Source organism: Chenopodium album, chromosome 21, assembly GCF_948465745.1.
Source record: "Chenopodium album chromosome 21, dcCheAlbu1.1, whole genome shotgun sequence".
In the NCBI taxonomy this organism is placed as follows: Eukaryota; Viridiplantae; Streptophyta; class Magnoliopsida; order Caryophyllales; family Amaranthaceae; genus Chenopodium; species Chenopodium album.
Genome location: NC_137854.1, coordinates 6,931,987 through 6,948,193, shown reverse-complemented (window position 1 = coordinate 6,948,193; position 16,207 = coordinate 6,931,987). Strand labels below are relative to the sequence as shown.

The 16,207-nt window shown below is 38.0% G+C and overlaps 1 protein-coding gene and 1 pseudogene across 1 annotated transcript in view; both read right to left on the bottom strand.

The window, feature by feature from the left end:
- Window positions 1–448: 448 nt before the first annotated feature.
- On the bottom strand, window positions 449–1,925 carry LOC145601938 (pentatricopeptide repeat-containing protein At3g42630 pseudogene; annotated as a pseudogene).
- A 544-nt stretch (window positions 1,926–2,469) lies between these two features.
- LOC145601467 (uncharacterized) overlaps window positions 2,470–16,207 on the bottom strand; it is a 29,887-nt gene continuing 16,149 nt past the window's right edge. Inside the window, exons 19-35 of the mRNA XM_081657487.1 lie at window positions 15,501–15,650; window positions 15,080–15,301; window positions 14,718–14,939; window positions 13,812–14,465; window positions 12,571–12,831; window positions 12,112–12,459; window positions 11,547–11,956; window positions 11,043–11,463; window positions 8,400–9,698; window positions 7,577–7,837; window positions 7,204–7,494; window positions 6,622–7,098; window positions 5,478–5,909; window positions 5,005–5,283; window positions 4,222–4,773; window positions 3,375–3,581; window positions 2,470–2,818 (exon numbers count right to left, since the gene is read on the bottom strand). Of these exons, the coding sequence (XP_081513613.1) occupies window positions 2,699–2,818; window positions 3,375–3,581; window positions 4,222–4,773; window positions 5,005–5,283; window positions 5,478–5,909; window positions 6,622–7,098; window positions 7,204–7,494; window positions 7,577–7,837; window positions 8,400–9,698; window positions 11,043–11,463; window positions 11,547–11,956; window positions 12,112–12,459; window positions 12,571–12,831; window positions 13,812–14,465; window positions 14,718–14,939; window positions 15,080–15,301; window positions 15,501–15,650 (6,606 nt within the window). The 3' untranslated portion in view covers window positions 2,470–2,698. The remainder of the gene's footprint in view (window positions 2,819–3,374; window positions 3,582–4,221; window positions 4,774–5,004; window positions 5,284–5,477; window positions 5,910–6,621; window positions 7,099–7,203; window positions 7,495–7,576; window positions 7,838–8,399; window positions 9,699–11,042; window positions 11,464–11,546; window positions 11,957–12,111; window positions 12,460–12,570; window positions 12,832–13,811; window positions 14,466–14,717; window positions 14,940–15,079; window positions 15,302–15,500; window positions 15,651–16,207) is intronic.

Genomic DNA, 16,207 nt, shown 5'->3' with positions numbered 1-16,207 from the left:
CGGGTCGGGTCAGTTTTTAACAGCTTTAGGGTCTCAATACTTTTCGCCACCGGGCCCCTAAACCTCAAAAATTCCTCTAAAACAGTGATTTATATAGCGTTTAATTTTGTAATTTTTTTTGACCTTTTTTCGTCCGGAAAAAATAATTGCCGAGATGTTTACTATGGCCCCTAATACCCTCCGAGAGTTTAATTGGGTGGGTGGAACCATCCAATTTGCTTTTTAATGGTCATTTTACTCGTTTTCGTACATGCCTCTTATGTTGGCTATAAGCTCTCATGGGGCCTTTACGTTGCCGGATAATGGTCATATATGGGTCCACACAATATTATATGATCGCAGGATTCATCCCGTAGTGTTCCTTGAAATTCCAACACCAGCTCCCGACACCTCCTAAATCGCTCCGATTTCGTGTATTATACTACACAGCCAGTAATTCCAGAAGATTTGATGTAAAACAGTGTATGTATAAGAAGATTATAGTTGTTGATTTGGTAAGTTAACTTTTATACACAAACAGTTTGCATACCAACTATGCAAGCTATAGTTATCAAACGAAAGATGGTAATGCACTAATACTAGTTGATTTTTGGTAATAGAAATTACATGTGCAATCAGTAATTCCAGAAGATTTGGTTACTCCGATGTTGTTTCTTCAAATGTACTCCAATAAGCTTCCTGTAAGTCCATCTTTTATCCCTATTGAACTCCATAAAGGCTTCTGAGTTCATATGGAATTCACCCTTTCCCATCGCCTCGAACACAAACGATTCAGTTGCAACAGATGGAACCTCATCTAAGTTGATCATCTTCTTCAAAGCGAAATCCAAGTTCCTTCCCATCCGTTTATCCATATAAGCATCAACCAAACAACCATAAGTCACAAGATCAGGAATAACATTTTCATGCCTCATATGATCAAGGCTTAAATGAAGATCCCAAAACAAATTCATCTTCGAAAAGGCCAATGCCCTGATGTTAAACGTTGTAAGATCAGGCCGAAATCCTGCTTCTAACATAGCCAAAAATTCCTTTTGCAAACTCTTCATCTTAAATCTAGCAGCATAAGAAAGCAACAAAAGGTTCCACAAAAGATTTCCTACATTCTTCCTGCCTAAACCCACATCCCTTAAGAACTCCCCTAGTGCATAAAACTTATTCCCCTTAATATACGCCATAGAAACACCGCGAATTCCTTCTTCTTCTAGGAGAATTCTAGACTTCTTACACCTACCATATGCAAATTCCATTTCTGCCAAAGAACCAAACATACTGTAATAAACTACATAAGCATTTCCAGTTACAGAATCGACTCGAAAACCCATTGAAACCATATCATTCAATGTCTGTTCCATACAATCAAGCCGCCCCCCGGCCCCGAAAGATTTGATTGCAAGAGCATAAACCTGTGGCAGCCAACTAAAGCTTCTATATCTAATTTGAGTCAAAATATCAGAAATAAGATCAAAATGGCCAGTTTTTGCATAAGCAGTAATAATAGATGAAACTAAATGAAAACTAGGAGTGAAAGAACTGTTCAGGGTTTCATCCCATAACATCTGAGCTTCATCAACATAACCATTTTCAGCACAAAATAACAAAATAGAATCAATATCAGTAGAATTTGAATAATACCCAGAATTAGTTGTAGTTACCTGGGAAGAAGAAGAAGAAGAGTGATTGATGCTCAAGAGTTTAGTTTGATTGTGTTGATTAATCATCTTTGTTAATGGTGAAGTGGGTGTTAGTCTGTTATTTGAATGAGTTTGTTTGGTGGAATTTTGAAGCAATTTCCATGGTAAGATAGAATCAGGGGATAAATGGCAAACCCCCATTTTTCTGATTGATATAAAATAAACGAATACAAGAAATGAGCAATTAATTAAGTGGTATGCAAGAAAGAAGGTGGTGAAGAGTAAGTAGTCTGAGTGATATGTGGTTCATATTGAAGTAAAAGAGGGATAATGTAGGAAGTATATCATTCACCTTTTTTTTTTGTTTTCTTGTTTTTGTCATTAATTTTAAATAAAACTACTACCTCCGTTTTATATTATTTACAACGATTAGACATTTTTCCTCTCTATTTACATCAAATCGTTGCAAATAAATTAAAATAGAAGTAGTACATTTGTGTAGATAGGAATCATGGAATGAAGGTTACTCCATAGTACTGTATTCAATTTCAATCAGATGAAACAATACAAAATTTCCCTTTATTTGATTCAATCGGTTGTGTATATGTGCATGTAAATTTTTTTAAAATTAAAATGAATAATTACTTTCAAAAAATAAACATGATTGGCAATCTTCAGATAATGGCCAATTGTTATCTTAACATATGAAGTGAGCAACAAAATCAACAAAATGAATACGAGATTCGAAGAGATTTTGAGCTTTACAGCTCTATCATATTTTGTACTGACTTTCAATTAAGATTTTTTTAATACGAGCACCACAAGATAAATAGAATTAAGCTCAAAATAGGCAAGTATCAATTTTACTGTGCATAAATCATAATACAACATTAAGGGGACTAATACAGACGGATGAATAAATTAAACATGCAATTCTGCAAGTACTCGCCTTCCTCATCATCTATTTCAACTACAGAGCTACATATGTACATGATATATACAATTGGCAGGAGCCTATATCAAACATGTCCAAGATTTTAGCAAAACTGTACATTGTGCAAAGATTAAAACCATGGATGCCAAGTTGGGTCCATCATGCACAAATTTCGAGGGCTCAATGCAGCTTCAACGAGCTCCGCCACACCTCTTTGAACCGACTGCGGGGGGTCCATGGCATTCTCATCCTGCAATCCAGCACAAAAGAACAATTTAATAACTCAACCAAAGGAATGAGGGATTTCCCAACGAGCATAAGGAGATACACGTCATGGAGATTCCAGGTTAAAAGATGCAGCTATGAACACAAGTACGGTAAGGGAAGTTGTAGGGAGAATAAGCTTACATCCAAGAATATACTAGTATAAAAGAAAAGGGAATACATTCTATCTCCATATCTTAAACATTTTAGTACTATCCTCAATCTGAAAGCTTTAGCATATGCAATGAGCTCTTTTGTCTCTTTTTTCTTTCTACATAGGAACACATTAGCATACCTTAATGGGATGGATGGAGCATGTATATGCAAAACATCTGTGTCTGAAAGTATGAAATGTTACACACCTACTCTCCTAGGAATGTTACCTAGCTTCAAACTCATCTTTATATTCACAACCAATCCATCATATTTACAAAGATAAAATGCTCATGCAAATAATCTATCATTCAACTATATCAGTCCAGTATCTTCTTGTATATGTCGAAAAATCTTTTAAAAAAGGGGATGAAAACCTGTCCCATTACCTCATCAGACAAACTTTGGGGTGCTATTACATTGATGCGACCAATAACATGCTCGACATTTGTCGTCACCTTGTGCTTGAAATCTGCTGGACTTAGACCACCACCAGGAACGGGAGCCAAAGGCATTCCAAGTGGTCTTCTCCAAGACCAGGACAGCAGCTCATCACGGAAAAACATAGCCAAGTGATGCCACATATGCTGGTTTTGCTGCATATTACACATTATTTTGAGTAAAGGCATCAAATCTACCATAGCATAATAGTTGCACACAATATCTCCTTTGTCATCCTGCTAAATACTATTGAATTCTTTATTATTCCATAATTGTTGCGGCATTTATCTGTTCAATAATAGACTTTAATAACTAAATATGCGTAAAAACGTCACCAATATGTTAAGAAATAGCTGGATCCTTAGCCTTTAATATCAATTGATGTGTAAGAGACAATGCCTTTAATGTATGTATAAGAAAAAAACCCACTATTTTTCCTCTAGGGATAAGGTCCTAGGTAGGTTTTCCACCCCATCTGGAATGAATTTCCATTGTGCATTTGGAAGGATGTCTTACCTCTGACTGAATGTTTTGGCCCACTAATCCCGCTGACCCCACACCCCCCACACATTAAATCCTCCTACCTTAAGAAAAAAATTAAAAAAAAAAAAAAAACAATTCCTCAATGCCTTTGTAGCAACGTACATCACTTCATTTCTTTCAAAAATAAAAAAAAGGTACATCACTATATTATTACGAGTAATAAACACAAACAAGAAAGTGAAACAAATGCACTGCATATTCTTTCAAAGTTCCCTGGTGATAATATAAACAGATGGAGAGTAGATTTCTTACCTTTGGCGTTGTAACAGCTTGAGATGCAGCACACATAGCAGAGATGATGAGCCCCTCCACACCAAAATGAGAAAAGAAAGCCTGCATATTTCTAGTGAGACGGAATGGCACAGGCTCATTAAATTCAACCATCCCATTAGCATCATATGCTGGGTGGAAATCTGTCTGAAAAATCTTGCCCGTGTTCTTAGCAAATAGTATCTTGTTAGGGGACCGCCCCCCAATTTGCAGCATGTATGAAATGAAACACGAGAGAGCCAACTGGGTTGCAAATTGTTTCTTAAAAGCCCACATATGGTTTCCATTTAGCAATGTCTTGTATATGAATTGTGACAATATGTTATCAGGCACACGGCTCCTTGTTACTTCATTATAAGCATGGAGGCGGAGATCAACAATAGCTTCTGGTGATATTTGACCAGCCATAGCCGGGTTGAGCTGCTCCTTAAAAAGGGTGATGGGAAGATCAGCTTCACGGTCATTTCTTGCACAATGGTTCTCATAAACCTCAAGTAATGTACTGTACATCAAATCATCTTCTACCATGCGAACCTGATCCAAAGCAAACAATACTAAAGTTAGGGTAGATGATGGAAGCAACAAGTTTCAGGAACAAATCCCTAACAAGCCAATGCTGATAGGTTGGCCCACAGACATAAATTAAGGAGGCCAGCCATTTGCAGCTTTCAAGAGAATGTATCTTAAGGATTTAATCACAAGCAACTTATTAGTACTGCTACTCCGTATAAGATAAGAATAAATAAACCGGTGAAGATAAATCACCTGAGACCAAACAGGTATTATTATTGGGGTATGGATGCAGATATGCCGCCTTCTAGACTCCTTGTGCTTATCGAACATGCGATTCATCACACGGAACAGTTGAAGCATGCGTTCATCACTCCTAGCATTTGGAGTTAGGGATGTTTGTACAATAAAATGACGCTGTGAACCATCTGATCCAATTAGTGTCAAGCGACGGAAACTACTACCATGCCTTCGTACAATTGGAATATCGGGGCCAACCCGATCTAACTTCACTGTATGATCAGGTGCAATTTCCTACGATTATGGAAAGGAATCAGTTGAGAGATTAAGAAGGGAAAAAAAAAAAAAAAACAATGCACAAATTAAGGGGAAAAAAAGGAAAGGAGGAAACTATGACAAAAAAAATTACTGGCACAATGAAATTAATATAGAAAAAGTTGATTCTTGGCTTGGTCATGCCTTGTATTTCTTATAAGCATTGTCCATACCTGATCAGTAAAATACTGCCCAGGAACCTCAACATCAACAACATGGAAATCACGTAAAACCCTGCTTTCCTCTTCAAGCTTCAGCACAGCAGGAAATCTGTCTTCAACGTTGCTTTGCAGAACATTTTTCCAATGCTTCAATCTCTCAGTGAGTTCAGAAAGTGTTCCTGGGAAGGTAGTAGCGTTATCTGGATCAAGATCACGTTCAAAATCTTGTTTGTACTCTCGCACAAATTCTACATGCTTGTTTACAGCATCAGCTGAGAAGCAAGCCCTACAGACACCAGAAAGCTCCTTCCTAAGAGACTGAGGAACCTCTGCAGTAGTTGCAGTGGGATACTTATAGCACCGATGAAGCAGAGCATTAACTACTGCTAGAAGTCTCTCCTCTGGCAAAGTGACAAACCTTGATCCAATCTCTGTGAGCAAAATCTGCCAAATGTATCGTATATTAAACATAAACAAAAACAAAATTAGATACCTTGAAAACCTAATATGTCAAAAGCCAGGAGCACATTAAAAAGGAGCTTGGAAGCAAGAGAAACACATCATTATATAAACCATGATGCAGGCAGGGACAGTGTAACCCCCCAATCCTTAATTGGGGTAGAGCCAATTGTCACAAAATGTGCATCTAGGACCAACAACTGTGTTCATAGACCATCACAAGCTCAGCAAATTTTGTCCTCACTCATACGCACCCTATGAGCATCATCACTGATGAAATGAAAATATCTCATCCTCTCTCTGCTACTTTCCCACTCATCCACACCATCTACATACATGACTTTTAAGTTCCAAACTTCATCACAGCACATGAATTAAGCCATGGAATGGTGTACAGCATCACATGAAAGAATTTTATATCATAGGTAGAGTCCAATGACATGAATTATGGGCAAAATATCACAAAATGACATAAAGTTTATCCATGAGTGTTGATGCGTTAAAATAAAGGTGATGAGTAATACATCACGAATACTGAAAACAATGAAAAGTAATCAGAAATAAGTTGCAAGCTAACAACCTTATATACATGTGTCATAATAGGGAGGCATTTTAAGTGCAGCACATATTATGTCAGATTAATGAATAAGAATGTAGTGTGTCCACAGAAACATAATAAAAGCATAAAATTATGCACCTCAAGCTCGCTGGCAAGATTAGTATGCTTGCTCCTGAGAGCCTCCATTATATCCTTTGCAGCATCAAACGCACTGGCAGCAGAAGCCATCAAACTCATAGCACCACTGCGCCTAAGTGCATTCTGACCACCATCATTGATATTTGACGAATTGTGTGGCAGATGCGATTCACTACCAGATGCAGTGCCTCCTTCCCCAGCAGCGGATCTCTCTGAATCTTGACCGCTTATAATTCCACCATCATGAGAGTTGATACCACTGCCAGACTGAGACACCTGATGAACCTGATTCTCTGAAGATATAACACCATGGTTTTGCATTCTTGAAGCCCCATCATTCAAACCAAGTGAATTAGGACCACCAGCAGAAGGGTTCTGCTGCATTCTGTTCTGAGCCATTGCTAATCTCCCAATTTCGGATTTATTAGCAGCATCCCGGCGCTCAAGTAAATATGTGCGCAGCCAATAGTACAAAGCCTAAAATTCAAAGAAAAATAGTTACACAGCCATGGAGAACTTCTTGACCTTTCAAACATTATTATTTCTATTTCTTTTATATCTAAAAGGGTCACAGAAACTTGCCTGTGGATATACTGTGGCAATTTTTAGGAGGACAAGCTTGCAGTGGGGGGCTTCTGTTCGCTGCAATGAAAGCAGCAATTGAGGAATCCAGGAAAGCCATACCCAATGAGGTATTTGCTCCAGATATTTGTCAAATGCTCTTCCAGCAGGTTCATTAGGGGTATCAAAACTGAGAAGGTAAAGAACACGAGCTAGATAGCTTCTTGAGTTGGGTATACCAAATTTGATACCTTGAAGAAAACAACTAACAGCATACTCCAGCCATATTTCATCATGTGTTTCTTTATATGCCTAAGTAAAGAGCAGAAAATTGTACACAATAAGCAACAATGTCTAAAATATACATATTACAAGCCAATAATAGATATCATACCATGTCACAATAATTTCCCCAACTAATCCATCCTTTTGGCAGGTTTTTGAAAAGACTGATGGCATTCGAATACTCCCGATTAGCAGTTTCACAATCATTTAGCTTTAATAAGAAGTCTCCCTTCAGACGAAAAATTTCTGCTTTGTGCTTGACTGGAAAATATTCAAGATTGGTACTATTGATCAAATTCAATCCACTGGTTACTTCTCCCTTCATTTCAAGATAAGCTTTTGCTTGTTCTCTGATTTTAACAAAGGCCTCCTGTAGGCATACATAAAAAAAAAAAAGCAAGTCAATAAGATGACAGCAGCCCTCCTATCTAATAGTGCCATTTACAGTCCACGTTGAGGATAAACTTTAATACACAGGAATTGTAAGTCACAATTCCTTCAAGATCATCTACATTAATTATACGTGGACCATGGGGGCTCTCTCCTCCCAAGATCCCCAAAAACCTAAATGAAAGACTACTTAAGAAGGTCATTAAATGAGTTTGGATATATTTAGGCCAAGTACTATCACTGGGCAATGCTTCCTGACTCAAAAATCATGAGAACTTCATTACATTCAATGAGCGGGGTTGTGAGATTTTTACTCAATACAAATATAGTGACCAACATATTTTGTACAAAGATCCTTCATTAGGGTTACCAGTAACAGGCAAAAAGATAACACAGTCACAATATTTGAGCAAAATGAGGTGGCGAAAAGAGAAAGCGAGAAGGGAGAGGGGGGGGGGGGGGGAGGGGGAATGACTTAAGAGATTAAGGTCACCATGAATAATAGTTACAAAGCCATCAAAAGCAGTTATGACTTCACATACCTGCACCTCCATAGTAGAGTGACCATACATTTTTTCAAGTATGGTGACACACACATCATAAAGCCCTTGTTTACGAGAAATATGAGCAAGCTTATTGACATTCCATGCTTTGTCACGATAGCCAAGGTGATGAAGTTGAGGATTGGTTGAGCCAAAATCTTTAAAAGCATCTATGACAGCATTGTATATTTCATTTCTCCATTGCAACAAATCATACCAAACTGTCATGTTATCCCATTCATTCGGTGTCCTCAATCTCCAAGTCTCAAGAATATCTTTTAGATCTGCATAAATACCCCCATGCCCACCACCAGAAGAGTTCCCAGCATGTTTGTTTCCATTTGCAATATCTACAAGAATTCTAGCAGATTCCTGAACTTCAACTAGCTGCTGGAATTGCTGCAGAAGGGGTATCCTAGCATGCACAGACATTTCCGGCAATTGCCACCACTGTTCTAAAGCAAGGTCAACACCTTTCCCAACAATATTTTCCGCATCTCCGACACCGTTCACATTTTTGTCATGGAGTGCAAAGTAGGCCTGAATCACTCTGAGCTTCGGTGTTTCTTCTACTTGAGCATTAGGGATAACATGATCTTTCATATAAGCCCAATCAGGAACTTTCCATAAACTATCGAGTAAGATGTCATAATTTTCAATGGACTTCCCAAAATCTGCCAGGGCCTCCCATTGACTAAGTTGGCCAGCACAATAAAGCCATTGCTCCTCCCATAGGCACATCTCAGCCTTGGGAACAGTGTTATTATAGGTCCCTTGAGTTGCCTTAACCATAGCCTGATAAAACAGGCTTTGAGCACGCTGCCAGTAGCCATGTTGCACAAGTGAGAGCCCAGCTCTAGTTTCAGCTGTAACAGACCGCTTCTTCCATAACCCACACCTCATGTCCTCTTCATTAAGCAGACGATAAAGCTCAGCAAGACATTCAGAACACTTAGTATCATTCATGAACAGCATGACATGACTTTCTAGCAGGGCCAATGCAATATGCCAAGCATTGTATGTCTTTCCAATATATTTAATAAGTTCACTAGGCATCCGAGGTTGTGGATGGCTAAGCTGAAGTCCTTCCAAAAGAGCTTGCACAACATTTGGCCTATGTGTTTGTTGTTTCTTGTGACAATCCTTAGATAAGAGAGCAATCATAGGCTTAGCCAGAGCAACCTGTTCATCTTTGTTTAAGCTCACCCAGACTATAGGAAATACCAACACCCACAAATGATATGCAACATTTGCATCTGTGTGAGCAAGTTCTTTCAGTGGCACAAGAAGATCAGCCACCTGCAAGAGAAGATAGATTTGAATTAACTTCACTCTAAGCATATATAGCTACCATATTCTGGTTTAAGCAGTAACAAACTCTGTTTCATAGACAATTTCTTGTAAATCTTGAGTTTAGGTACACAGAAAAGGACCGAGCAGGGTGCAGGCACAGATTCACATGGATGTTGCTCTTGTAAACTTACACTGCTTCCTTTTCCATTATTATCCTAAATGGCTGTATCTCAACAGTGTTTTTTTTCCTTATGATTCTGCTGATACTATTGCTGCTGCTGCTAACTATTATTGTTATTACTGTTATTTTGGCTATTGTTATACTTCCTTGTTCCCCCCTAAAATCGCAACAATGGGGGAAGACATGGAATTAAAGATGAGGAGAGATAAAGTGAAAAATAAAGATGGTAATGTTGCAATATTTGTGAAACTTCCTAAAATTGTAGTTGCAATATTAGGGGAACGGAGGTAGTATTTGCCAATTTTCGCGGCCATTTGTATATACAATGATACTGTAAAGTTTTTGCTACTTTGATGTAACCACTATTGATTAATTTTCAAATTTTGGAAATTAAAAAATTTAGAATGTCAGAGACCTATTTTCTAACAGTCTTTGACTAATTAGGAATAATAATAGTAGGCCTCTCAAGACCTCACTAGACCAAATTAGGAGGAAATCAAGCTTAGCTTTTGTCTTTTATTTTCACAACATATTAATAGACGTACCAAAGGAAAGGATAAAAGAGTAATAATGGCCAATCACATGAAGTGCTGCTTGAGGCAGCAGAAGCAGAATAAAAGAGACAAAAATAAGCCAAGAAAACAGGAGAAAGAAAGAACAAGATATGAAAAAAGGGATGTCAGCTGGTAGGCCAGCACTTAAATTGTTTAGTGATTGGAGGGATTTCCAGCCCAGGTGATAGGTAAGGCCTCAATCCGTTAGTGGAAGGCTAATAGGGTGGGAGAAGATATTGCAATAAAGAGGCAAAGCATGATTTGAGTGACTTCAGTGGTGCCAGAAAAAGGGGCTAAGGCTCCCCTATAGCCAGGTCAAGGCTTAAATGTCAAAAAGAACAAGAGAGGTAAATGAATATAAGCCGATGAGTAACTTAGTGAAGGTTAATAGCCACAGAGGCACAGAAACCCATCAGATAAGCATTTAGATTAATAGCCACAATAAAGTGCAAAAAAAAATAACTAATCAGTAGGCATAGAGCTAAACAGGATATAGCGAAAGTTCCAATATGAGGGTTCCACCTGTAACTATATAAGCTAAAGGATGTCAAGTTTTATAGAAAAATAAGCTTCCAGCAAACATACTACAGAGTTGGTAGGGGAGGGGCGACCGACCTGTAGTCTGCTCATCTTATTTAGAAACTGAGCATGCTTATTAATAAGCCCTTCAAATGTCAGCGGAACAGGATCTGGAACTTCAGCAACCTGGTGCTGCATAGCAGAACCTTCAGGACTATTATTTGATGTAACAAGAGGCTGCAATCTTGCAGTGTTAGGAGCAAGTGTAATAGACTGATCCTCTACCAACAGGGCAAGAAGAAGATCAAGGCCTTGTTTAAGCCAAAAAACATCACTTAAAGCATCCCAGTCCTGAATTTGAATGATGTAATGCAACCTAGCAAATAATGTTTTTGCAAGAGATTCGTGATAAAGCAAAAAGTACTTCTTTCTAGTTTCAGGATCCTTTGCCCTCAAACCAAGCATGTACTGCCTTTCTACTTTCTGAAATACTTCTTGCCGCAAGGGAAGAGGATATCTGCAAAGGATGACATCATTAATAGATATGTTCCAATTACCTGGCTACCTGCTGAAAACTGAAAACCGATGGTAAATACATACCTATTTGAATCGGCACAGATTCCATAAAGAAGTTCCAGGTACTTCTGGTCCCATTCTTCAAGTTGACTTGGGGAAAAATTCTGTTTGTCAACTTGGGAAAGCTTCTGAAGAAAAGATACCGTATCTTTCGGATTAAGAAAACTAGTCATCGTGCCAGATGCAGTTGGTTTACTGAAGTCATCCTCGATCCACCCTTTTATCACATCCAATATACAAAGTAGTACACTTGCATCAGTAACCTTCTCTGAGAGAAGAGCATTCAGAATTTGTGTAATAGATCTTTTAAAATCTGGCACAAGCATGACCCGTTCACCAATAAGTTTCAAGACCAATTTAATATTAGAGATGACAGCCCCTACATCAGCACCATGACGAGATGAAGTGACTGAATCTGGATCCAGTCTTTGACCCTGTATTGAAAAAAACATATCACCAGCATGAATGCTAATATATGGAGTATGGCCAAATAATCAATAGTCAATAGCACATCAAAAGCACTGCACAAATGAGTGAGAGATAAAAGATAGATTCAGAGGGGAGGAAGTTATAGGAAAAAAACAGATACCTGTCTAGCTTGAGTACCTGCAAGTGATCCCAAATCACGTGCCAGGCGCTGAAGTATTCGGACCAACAAGGAAGGATCAACTAGGTTCTTTTGCACCTCCATCAAAGTCTTAATGACCAAAAGCACAAAGCTGATTGAACTGGCCACTGTATCATCTCCAGATGTCTGAGGAGCAGTGACAGCGGCAATTTGTTTCTCGATCAATTCTTGAACTTTCTGGTACAAAATCTTCACTTCAGACGGAGTGCTAGTTGAATCCATGGGAAATGTGAGAAAAACAATCTTCAGCAACGAGCACAATGACCTTCCGGCATCTAACATCTTGTATTTAAAGCATGGTTCAAGAATCTGAAGCAAATTGAAGTAACATATCAACAACAACAACAACCACAACAAAAAATGAGTTACAATGTGATAATGACAATAAACCAGAGAAAAAGGCTGTAACAACAATATTACTTGAGATATCTGGCTGATGTTATTTTTTATGAACAATTGTGCCTGCTTTTCCAAAACTTTGTTCATAACATCCAAGCCCTGAGCAAGAGCAGTGGAAGGATCTTTTGATTGAGATGGCTGAATACTGCTGAGCAACTTCTCGAGATAATTAAATTTCACATTAGCATGTGGCCACACTTCCAAAGCTTGTGAGAGTAGATCTAGAGCCTGTTTGTACATTAAACTTGCTTCCCTGTCTTTGGGCTCTATTACCAGGGCCACCTGGTTCACAAAATAACAAGAAGACAATGGTATGACAACTGAGGATAACATGTGAGAAGAATGAATCCCTAACTTTTGTGATCCAAAACATTGTATAATCATGAGATTCACGAACGTTATATTACGATAGACAATAGAAAATCCACAGCTTTTCTTAGAGTAAGGTGCTTCCTGGAGAAGGTAATTCGAGACAGTTAACTAAGACACAAATACATATCCATTGCATTGTTACTTTTCTCGAATATGATAACTTAACACCACATCACTAGGACCAGAAACATAGATTCATGGTCAGCAAACACAGTCAAGAATCAATGTGAAAGCTCCAAGTTCACAATTGGAAAAAGATTCCACAACACACTTTACATATAACGCAAATTCCAAATAGATAGAAAGGTGTATGAAGAATAACCTACAAAAAGGCACCAACAATAATAAATTTATAGGAGAAGATCAGACATGAACTTACCATATACTTCATACTATTTGCATTCAAGTTTCCTAGGTCTCCAAAATATAATGAAAACACTACTGCATTCAGTATTAAATTTGCTAATCCTAGCACCCTATCCAAAACCCAAAAAAAAAAAAAAAAAAAAAAAAAAAAAAAAAAAAAACAAACAAACTTCCGTTCGAATTGATCCTTCCTTATCGGCATTCCAAATATAAGAGCAAAAATATTCTTACACTTCCATCTTTTTTAAATTTTCACTTTTGCCTCCGTTTAAATATTTTTGTACAAGAATAACTTATAAGTTTTAATTAAAAAGTGATAACCAATTGAAAGTGTCACCTACCAGCAATTATAAGAATCAATTAAAGTGTCAAAGCATGGTATAAAAGAGTCATCATGACAAATAAAATAGGCCAGGAGTAGCAAGCACAATGAGGTACCCAAATAAGTCAAATCATAGATAGACAGTGACAAGAATCAGATAATGCATGGATTCATCAGTAAGGCCATGTCACAGAAGGTTTACCCTGATCAAAAAATTAATTATCATTTCTTCCATTGCAGCATTTGGCTTGAACTCCTCATCTGCCTGAGTAGCAGACCCCGGGGTTCCAATGTTAGGAATGGAAGCTGCTCCTGGCGGAGATGTAACAGAAAAGGATTGGATTCCAGGTTCAATCTTTACACGCTTACTCGGATCCTCAGGAACTGTTGATCCCTCTGTGGAACGTTTGGAATCGACACCAGCCATACCAGAACTTAATACATCAGAATTTTGGGTTGAAGTATCAGTCCCAGCCACAGCCTTCATTTCACTTTGCCTTTGTCTCTCCCAATTCACAACTAACCCAGCCAATTCAATAGCAAGACGACGATTCTCTGCAGTCGTTGTGTAGGGCAAGCCTAGTCGACTAAGAGAATTTACCATTTGAGGTACAAACTGTGCTCTGCAGGCATAAAAAAGATCTGAATGACGGACAATGAGCTGGAAAATGTGAATCAAATTAGGAATTGAGTGGCCTTCTTCAACAAGGATTTTCTTAGTATATCGTATCCAAATTGGCATACGATTATCTCCAGGAGGTAATCTTCGTGGTAATGCTGGCATTAATATATCCAATGCTTGCTTCACCAACATCTTATGCTCTGGTTGGCAAGTTCTCAGAAGAGCAACAAACACCTGATATTAAAGCACAGGAAAAAAAATGGCATTCAAAGAACCACAGAAATTAAGATAAATTGGGGGTTTAGATTTTCAGTCAAGACCTACTGTACTCAGGTATCCACTAAATAAATAAATACAATAAAAGAACTTCCAAAGAAAAACCCCAATCACGCATGAACTTGTAATAAGACAAAATTCTGCCAAAGAACAAAATAATACTGCACTACTATTAAAAACTCTAACAAGAATATTATCACTTTAGTGTACCTGGAGTATGATTTTCTCTGGGGCCTGATAAGCTTCTAAGAAGTGACAAACATTCACAAATGCCCACTGTTTACTGGCACTGTCTTCACGTTTAAGATGATTCCAACCGAACTTAATAAGCTCTTTTCTATGCTGAACAAGGTCACCTTGAAGATATTTCAGAAGCAATGTGGCAAGCTGCAAAAGCTCTATGCGTAACGGTTCATCATATTCAGCAGAAACCTGTACAAGATCCCAACATAGACCTTTTTATTTAAGAAACTAACTTCTTAATTAACATCACAATACTACTTATGTAACAATGCAACAGTATAATTTATACAACATTCATCATTAGGAACCAGCCAGGAATAGACTATCACCTCTTCAGGCGGATCAAGAAGTTTATCAACGATTGTTTTAATGATGCTTGGATCAACAACCTCCCAGCTTTGACCATTTTGGAAGGCATGGGCTAGCATCGGCAAAATAAGCATTTGCATTATCACCACCACATGCTCATGACTCAGTTGTTTTGACTGGAAAATGTCCAAAAAGTGTAACAGAAGTGTTTTCTTCAAGTCAGGTGAATATCCCTCTGCAACCTGGAAGAGAGCTTAATTATTAGCATAGGATGAAAAGAGAATAGGGAATAAGATATCAATTTCTTTAGACAGTACAAAACAGCTGCAAAGAGAAGCAGGATCATCTAGTAGACTAAAAACTTCATTCACTTTCCAAAAAAAAAAGACGAGGGTGCAATACTTCATCAAAATAAGACACCCTTTATTGGAGCAAACTCACCTCAATGATATAAAATTCTTTCAAGAAAGTATAATCAATGCGTGAGTGATACAAAAATATGGAAAGAATATCAAATAGCACGTTCACTTCAGTCTTGTCATGCCGCAAATAATTCAAGAAGCATTTCACAAGCCATTTGCTTTCTTTGACCTGCACATGAATTCCAGAACGCCTTGTTACAAAATAATTCTAAAGCAATTCAGCGGGCCAAAAGACTTTAAACAGCTGTTCTTGTCCCAGAATACTTTCCGACCACAAATTCCACTGTCAGCAACAATTCCACTAGAAAACCAGTAACTTTGCTAAGCGCACTAGCTGTATCCAGCTCTAAGAATAATCATCTCGTAAACTAAAAAAACTTATGCTAGCAACATAAAGTTATCAGAATAATGACAAAATGAGACAGATGCTCCCATGGCCTAAACTCCTAACCATGCAAGTTAAGAAGAAGAGAAGCTCAGCCAAACATAATGAGTATTAAAAGCTATCACACCCCACAAAACTAGCAGCTGCCACACAAATGAAAGCCTATTCTTCTTTCTTCCACACATGGTTAAAGATAGAGGCACGAAAATTAGAAAGACTTCAACATAATAACACCACAAATACACCAAAACCCCTCACCTACAGTCCTGCACATCCCCCCCCCCCCCCCCAAAAAAAAAATAAATAAATAAATAAATAAATAAATAAATAATATAAACATA